Below are 8,199 nucleotides of genomic sequence, written 5' to 3' on the forward strand. Positions count from 1 at the left end.
AGATATCCTACTTGTCGCATACCACCTCCTAGTACCTTACGTACTCTGATAGCCCTGGAGGGAAAAAATAGAGGGGACAGAGATTAAAATCTGATAAGGGACATACTATGGGATGGGCATGCTACGGCGCAGACCACACGAGTCTAATGTAGCACCGGCCAGATATCCTACTTGTCGCATACCACCTCCTAGTACCTTACGTACTCTGATAGCCCTGGAAAACAATAAATAGAGGGAGGAAAAATTTGGACCGATTGCAATACTTTCATTACTAGTATAGCTCGCTATACTGTAGTAATAGAAAGTAAAAATGAGATTAAAACAAGCCATAAAAGCCTGATACCTGATATAACTAACTCCCTTTCTCAAATCGTCCTTAAAAAAAGAACCCCCGACTCACCTGGTCTGAGAGAGGAGGGAATTCCGTGATACACCCGTAGGCACTCATACTAATTCCGTACGAAGTCATGGTGCTTATCGAACGATAGCTGATGAGAGGTACAAGTACTTTGGAACAAAAGTTAGTTAATGATGGTACTTTTGAAGAGTTGCTGGGCAGAGGTTCTAGTACTTTTGAAGAGTTGCTGGGCAGAGGTTCCAGTACTTTTGAACGTAAGCTAGGTACTGTTACTTCTGAACGTAAGTTGGGTTGTGATACTGTTACTTTTGAAGAGTAGCTAGGTACTGGTACTTTCGAACGAAAGTTGGGTTGTGGTACTGTTATTTTTGAAGAGTAGACGGGTACTGGTACTTTTGAACAATAGTTGGTCAGAGAGACGGGTACTTTGGAGCGGTAGCTAGGTACTGGTACTTTTACTGTTGAACGGTAGGTGGTTCCTGGTACTCTAGGCAGATGCTGAACACTTAGTGAACACTCTGTAATCAAAACCAAATAAACGAAATTAAAATTTGTCAAGTTAAAATTAAGAATCCGTTCCGACTTGCCGTTCGGAAAAAATCGTATCGTCAACACTTGACGAAAATATTGCATTTGAATTTTTAGTTACAAATTAATTCAAAATTCTCGTTTTAAAAATATAAATTTTAAAAGACAATTTGAGATTCGACATTCAACTAAAGAAAGTTTGGTGAGCTTTCGGGAATACTCAGATTCCCATTGTCAGACCAAGATCGCGAGAGAGGTGTTGACTCTACGAGCGCTGGAGTTGGTAGAGACGATGGGAATCTGAGTATTCCCGAAAGCTCACCAAACTTTCTTTAGTTGAATGTCGAATCTCAATTGTCCTTTAAAATTTATAGCGGATTTTATCGGTTCGTTTTCGAAACGGCTGGCTTTCTCCTATCCAGTCTTTCTTCTCTCTTCGCTTTCAGGACGATAAAACCTCAGCAGAAACCGCCTCAAAATCAGTATGAAATAATAATTTCTTCAAATTAAAATGATTCCAAGGGCATGGTAAACCTAAACCCTTGACAAATGGAGTATGCCTGAAGCCTGAAGGCATTTGATGTGTTCCAATCCACTCGACCCCAAACACTGAACTTGGCTTCCATATCGAGGGTTCGATTTAATGGAAGACTACAAGTCCGCGGGTTGAGGGTTCGATCTTACCTCTCTCAGCCATTGCATGGGTAGTACCGTACCCCCACAGTAGTTATGTGTGTTTTCCACGCACACTAGACTCGTACTGGCACAGTGTATGTTATCAGCCGTACTGAACTTGGCCTCCATTTCGTCCAAATCGAAGGTACCATCCTTCTGGTTGGTAACTCCACGCATGAGTACACGACCGATCTGAGAATAGACAGAGGTCTATAAATGTTTATAGATTAACACAATTTAAAATCAATAACAACAATACAAACTAAAATCAATAACAACAATACAAACTAAAATCAATAACTTCCACCACAGCAAGACCCAACAACAAGTGGTCTGAGGAGAGAAAGGCCGACCATTCTTCTAGGATGAAGATATACTGGCACAAGAGAAAGCAAAAACCATAGAGTTAAGAATTCCGTGGTCCTTTGAGGCCGAAACGAACCAAAAAAAAAAAAATAAAAAAAAAAATAAATACCTGAATAAAACGAAACAAAAAAACTAATCCATTAAGGAATTATTCGTGGTAAAGCAGAGACTTTTCAGCACTTTTGTGCATGAAAAAGCATTACTAAAAGGTCATTTTCCTCTATGGAAACTTTCGGAAATGGAACCAATTCCGATAGAAAAAAAAAGGAATTATTCGTGGTAAAGCAGAGCCTTTTCAGCACTTTTGTGCATGAAAAAGCATTACTAAAAGGTCATTTTCCTCTATGGAAACTTTCGGAAATGGAACCAATTCCGATAGCTCGTCATCTTGGATATCCTATGGTTTAATTCGGTTTCCTCTAAGTCAGTGGTTCTCAAACTTTTTTGCATGGCGCCCCCTTTGGGCATATTCTCATTTTTTCACGCCCCTCCCCACCCCCCTACCTTACCCAACCCCTCGGTATATTATTTTTACCTATGGGTTTTATGGAATAACAAAACGAGAATTTGAAACTTTGAGATTTTTTTTTTATATATATTCAAGTAAGTAGGTTATTTATGAAATAACAAAACGAACCAACCTCAGTGGCTCAAGCAGTTGGCGCGGGAGGAATTTCAGAACTGGAGGTTTATGGTTCGAATCCCTCATAAGGTGAAACAGCAGTGATAATAAGCAGGGTAGACTAATTTCTGACAAGAAATCATCAATCTTAATATAATTAAAATACCTTCAAATAACAAAACGGAAAATTGAAACTTTGAGAAACTTATTTTTATTTTTAATATTGCATAATCAGAATATTTTTCTAGGCGTTTGATACTTATCGGTATTATTTAAATCGATTTATCTCGGTATCTAGAAGTCGTAGAAGAAAAAGAAAAATTCCGTTGGTCCTCATTTTTCCTGCTCTATGACTTTGAAACATCACACAAGTAAGCGCAACTGATCTATTATTATTGTTTTTGTCCATTTCTTACCTATTTTCGAATAGACAATAGAATATTAAAATGTATACCTGCCCTGTTTAAAACAACTGCCAAGAATGAGACTGAAAAGTCTCTTTTGCCCCAGCAGTCTTAACAAAGTCTCATGTAGGTATATTAGGTAGAAAAACACAGTACTTACTTACTTAAGGAACTACATAATATAATAATAGGTCCAATTAGGTGCTTGGTAATTTCAATACCTTAGTATTAGGTGCTGGGTAATTTCAATACCTTAGTATTAGGTGCTGGGTAATTTCAATACCTTAGTATTAGGTGCTGGGTAATTCCAATACCTTAGTATTAGGTGCTGGGTAATTTTAATACCTTAGTATTAGGTGCTGGGTAATTTCAATACCTTAGTATTTACGTATATTATGTTCCTTCTCATCAGAGTGATACAAGGAACAATCTTTTAACATTAGGTGCTAGGTCAACACAGAGTAACCTACTGAAATTCAAGTATGTAGGTACAATCTTTTTGTGCTGACTCTGGGAATCAAACCTGGATCCTTCTGGATGGCAACAGATATTTTTGGCTGGTTGAAATAAATAATTTGAGGAGTTGCAACTTTATCATTCTACTGACTAGGATTTTTTTGTTATTTCATTTGATGGGTACAATTGAAATCTTCAGTGGTTATCAACAACTAAAATACAACTATGAACTTGATACTCAACAGATTTTGTAATGTGTCTTGTGTGCTATTTAAACATAAGAAATACTTTTTAATCCCTTGGTAAATCTTTGAAATTGTCTGGAAAGAGGCAAAACGGTTCTACTAAAAGTGTTTTTTTTTTTCTTCTTCTTCTTCTTCTTCTTCTTCTTCTTCTTCTTCTTCTTCTTCCTGTATGTATGCTCCAGCATACATTATTCAACCTCTGAATAGTATACAGAGGAGAATTATTAAATACCTCTTTAACGAAGAAACTCAAAAGTTTTTAACCCCCAAACAGTTGGCCAAGTTGGTAACGATAACAACCCACTTCCATGATCCGAAGTACAGGAGGAAAAAAGAATCATATTATCTATCCTGGTGTTCACTTTTGTTCATTGAACATCTATCCTGTTGATCATTTTTATTCATTTAACTTTTATCCTCTTGATCATTTAACTTTTATCCTCTTGTTCATTTAACTTTTATCCTCTTGTTCATTTAACTTTTATCCTCTTGTTCATTTAACTTTTATCCTCTTGTTCATTTAACTTTTATCCTCTTGTTCATTGAACTTTTATCCTCTTGTTCATTTAACTTTTATCCTCTTGTTCATTTAACTTTCATCCTCTTGTTCATTTAACTTTCATCCTCTTGTTCATTGAACTTTTATCCTCTTGATCATTTAACTTTTATATTTCACTGTTATTCCTTTGTTCATTTAACTTTTATCCTCTTCTTCATTTAACTTTCATCCTCTTGTTCATTTAACTTTCATCCTCTTGTTCATTTAACTTTTATCCTCTTGTTCATTGAACTTTTATCCTCTTGTTCATTTAACTTTTATCCTCTTGTGTTATTCCTAGTAATACACGTTGTGTGCCTCCTTTATTCCTTTGCAATCATTTTCCTTATTTCAATAATTACTTTCACACTGGTAATGCCGCCACTGGTCGCTGTTCGATTATAGTAGCTACTCAATTGTCTTCATAAGGCTGAGTGCACCCCGAGTACAGAGCGGGAAAACCTCGTCGGAAACCGAATCTCGGACCTCCAGCGTGCAAGGTTAGTGTGACACCCTCTAAAACTCTAAACCACGAAGGTTAACTGTTAACTTTAAGCAAAGTTTAATTGCACTTTGTGGACCCCGGATTTTTTTCACATTTTCTCACACAAATGAGCTCTGATCTTGAAATTTGTCGCGACGACCTATGAACTCAAAGCGAGAAAGTTTTAGTCTAAACCACGAAGGTTAACTGTAAACTTTAAGCGAAGTTTAATTGCACTTTGTGGACCCCAATAGTCAATCTTGAGCATTGATCAACACTTTTTAGTCCGTCCTTCCTTTATTATTACAATAGTGATAAAAAGGTATAAGGGACGGACTATTGTATTCGCTTCGGTGTCTGTCACTCTGTCGGTCGGTCGGTCGGTCTGTCTGTCCCAATAGAAGGACTTATCCAAACCTAGTCGACCTATATATCAAATTAAAGGTCTTTTTACCAGGAACACGAAAATGGTGGTGCAAATTTTGCACGAAGGTTAACTGTAAACTTTAAGCGAAGTGGACCCCAATAGTCAATCTTGAGCATTGATCAACAGTTTTTTACGTCAGACTAGAAATTTGATCTCATACAACCTCAGTCTTACCTGTGAGGCACCTCCTTGTTCCCATAACATAATATGACTACAGTCTCCTACAATAATCTCCGAGTCTCTTCGATCACAGTGCGTCATAACTGAAATCAAAACCAATCAGTTTATTTAATATTAGTAGGGCTCTGACGTCACGACTCAAAAAAAAAAAAAAAAAAAAAAAAAAAAAAAAAAATCAGCTAATTAATAAACTGAATATTAAACAAATTAGGTAGGTACATAGGTACTGATTTTCTTTAATCACGATCGAATAAACTACGGGCTAAAAAATTCCCGGAGGGATGGGCCCAGCTTGTTCACGCCAGACTAGAAATTTGATCTCATACAACCGCAATCTTACCTGTGAGGCACCTCCTTGTTCCCATAACATAATATGACTACAGTCTCCTACGATAATCTCGGAGTCTCTTCTATCACAGTGCGTCATAACTGAAATCAAAACCAATCAGTTTATTTAATAAACTTTATTAGAATAATACTCGTAGGCTACCAGACTCTCACGATGACGTCACAACTATAAAAAAAAAACTCTTTCCTAAACACCTAAATCAGCTAATCAAATATAAACCTAACCAATAATCAGCTAATCTCGAAAATTGGGGGATACAAACTTTTGGGGGGTTTTAAACGACACAGGGTCCAACTTTAAGGCATAATTTATCAGCAAAAACGTACCGGCTATCCAAGGCAGCTATCCAGTCAATTACTAATTGTAGCGAAGATCCTTCAGTAGAAATTAGAGAGATCCGATCAATAATAAAACAGCTTCAAAATCAGAAGAAAACTATAGCCTTGCAATGGGTCCCCGCTCATTGCGGCCTCGCAGGAAACGATAACGCCGACTATCTGGCCAAAAAAGGAACAAGCATCCCCTTTTCAATTACGCCAAAACTTCCCTATGAATCGGCAAAAAGACTAATTAAATCTAAATTCAAGATCAAACACAACAAAAGACTGCGTAACGAGGGACAAGGAAAAAAGTGGCAGCAAATACTTAACACCCATGACATCATCCCTAATCTACCGAGAAAGGCCGCTGTTGCTCATTTTCGACTGCTCACTGGGCATGACTGTTTGAACATCTCCACCGCTTTGGTCTAAAAACTTCTCCTATTTGTTCCTTATGTTCCTTAAACAGTCCTATGAACTCAGTTCACCTGAACTCCTGTCCTGCCTTGGAAGCCAGCAACGACATTGTAGGTAAATATTGTGTTTGAGGTTTGACAGAGGGAACTCTAACTGCTGAGGTCTTATCATGCTCAAAGCAAAGAGGGAAGAAAGACAGGATAGGAGAAAGAAAGCCGTTTCGAGAACAAACCTTATCAGTTCAGGATAAAATCCGCCCCGGACGAAAATCGAATCCGCGACCTAGAGCTTACAAGGCAGACGTGCTACCCTCCAATGAAAAAGTTCAAAGAGAAAAATTCTCTAGTTCCTAATTTTTTCTGCTCCTCCTCTTCGCGTACCTACATATTATGTACCTAAGGTCATAAGGTCTAATTAATAGAATTTACCTTTACAAGTTGGATCTTCCAGATACACATCATCCCCCACCTCACAGTTGAACATATAATTCTTCATCTCCATGGTAGGCTTAGATATTGTGTCACTCCGGATGTCTACAGTTCGAATCTGCAGAAGGCAAAATAAAATTTGGAACATTATTGAACGAAAAAAAAGGATTTTTTTTTTTTTTTTTTTTTTTTTTTTTTTCATCGTAAATGAAGTAATACCTACCAAAATAAGAAAAGAAATAAAAGTAGTAAAATAAATTATTCTGCAGAAATAAAGCAAAATTAACGTCAAGAAAATACCCTTTTGGATTCCAGAGTACAAGGAAAGCTGGTTAACATACTAGTAAAAAAAAGGCAAGCCATAAAAGCCTGATACCTGATATAACTAACTCCCTTTCTCAAATTGTCCTGAAAAAAAAAGAAAAAAAATCTTAGTAGGTTTTCACTGATCTTTTTTTTTTTTGCCTGAACGAGATTCGAACCCCCGACTCACCTGGTCTGAGAGAGGAGGGAATTCCGTGATACACCCGTAGGCACTCATGCTAATTCCGTACGAAGTCATGGTGCTTATAGAACGATAGCTGATGAGAGGTACAAGTACTTTGGAACAAAAGTTAGTTAATGATGGTACTTTTGAAGGACAGCTGGTCTGTGGTACTAGTACTTTTGAAGAGTTGCTGGGCAGAGGTTCTAGTACTTTTGAACGTAAGCTAGGTACTGTTACTTCTGAAAGGTACAAGTACTTTGGAACAAAAGTTAGTTAATGATGGTACTTTTGAAGGATAGCTGGTCTGTGGTACTAGTACTTTTGAAGAGTTGCTGGGCAGAGGTTCTAGTACTTTTGAACGTAAGCTAGGTACTGTTACTTCTGAACGTGAGTTGGGTTGTGATACTGTTACTTTTGAAGGGTAGCTAGGTACTGGTACTTTTGAACGAAAGTTGGGTTGTGGTACTGTTACTTTTGAAGAGTAGCCGGGTACTGGTACTTTTGAACAATAGTTGGTCAGAGAGACGGGTACTTTGGAGCGGTAGCTAGGTACTGGCACTTTTACTGTTGAACGGTAGGTGGTTCCTGGTACTCTAGGCAGGTGCTGAACACTTGGTGAACACTCTGTAATCAAAACCAAATAAACGAAATTAAAATTTGTCAAGTTAAAATTAAAGATTCCGTTCCGACTTGCCGTTCGGAAAAAATCGTATCGTCAACACTTGACGAAAATATTGCATTTGAATTTTTAGTTACAAATTAATTCAAAATTCTCGTTTTAAAAATATAAATTTTAAAAGACAATTGAGATTCGACATTCAACTAAAGAAAGTTTGGTGAGCTTTCGGGAATACTCAGATTCCCATCGTCAGACCAAGATCGCGAGAGAGGTGTTGACTCTACGAGCGCTGGAGT

At 37.5% G+C, this 8,199-nt stretch overlaps 2 protein-coding genes and 1 long non-coding RNA gene across 6 annotated transcripts; 1 reads left to right on the forward strand and 2 right to left on the reverse strand.

The window, feature by feature from the left end:
• The first annotated feature begins 406 nt into the window (after nt 1-406).
• On the forward strand, nt 407-7,903 carry LOC113471718. Of its 2 annotated transcripts, none has more exons than XR_003394309.1 (2): nt 407-498; nt 7,531-7,903. It is a non-coding gene; the product is annotated as an uncharacterized LOC113471718 (long non-coding RNA). The 2 variants fall into 2 exon arrangements; XR_003394308.1 differs by lacking the exon at nt 407-498 and adding an exon at nt 7,323-7,388.
• On the reverse strand, nt 1,452-5,726 carry LOC108253737 (probable low-specificity L-threonine aldolase 2). 3 transcript variants are annotated; one of them, XM_026831086.1, is made up of 2 exons: nt 5,624-5,726; nt 1,452-1,771 (listed from the first exon to the last, which is right to left on the reverse strand). In XM_026831086.1, the coding sequence occupies exons 1-2, from the start codon at nt 5,708-5,710 to the stop codon at nt 1,538-1,540; spliced, it is 321 nt and encodes a 106-aa protein (XP_026686887.1). In that variant the 5' UTR covers nt 5,711-5,726; the 3' UTR covers nt 1,452-1,537. The 3 variants fall into 3 exon arrangements, with proteins under 3 accessions (XP_026686887.1, XP_017303766.1, XP_026686888.1); XM_017448277.2 differs by lacking the exon at nt 5,624-5,726 and adding an exon at nt 5,278-5,380 and having other exon boundaries at nt 1,504-1,753; XM_026831087.1 differs by having other exon boundaries at nt 1,523-1,753.
• LOC103519646 (probable low-specificity L-threonine aldolase 2) lies at nt 6,769-7,523 on the reverse strand. Its single transcript, XM_017448278.2, has 2 exons — nt 7,291-7,523; nt 6,769-6,915 (listed from the first exon to the last, which is right to left on the reverse strand). The coding sequence occupies exons 1-2, from the start codon at nt 7,357-7,359 to the stop codon at nt 6,784-6,786; spliced, it is 201 nt and encodes a 66-aa protein (XP_017303767.1). The 5' UTR covers nt 7,360-7,523; the 3' UTR covers nt 6,769-6,783.
• Nucleotides 7,904-8,199: the final 296 nt, after the last annotated feature.

This window comes from Diaphorina citri, unplaced genomic scaffold, assembly GCF_000475195.1.
Source record: "Diaphorina citri unplaced genomic scaffold, Diaci psyllid genome assembly version 1.1 scaffold2865, whole genome shotgun sequence".
In the NCBI taxonomy this organism is placed as follows: domain Eukaryota; kingdom Metazoa; phylum Arthropoda; class Insecta; order Hemiptera; family Psyllidae; genus Diaphorina; species Diaphorina citri.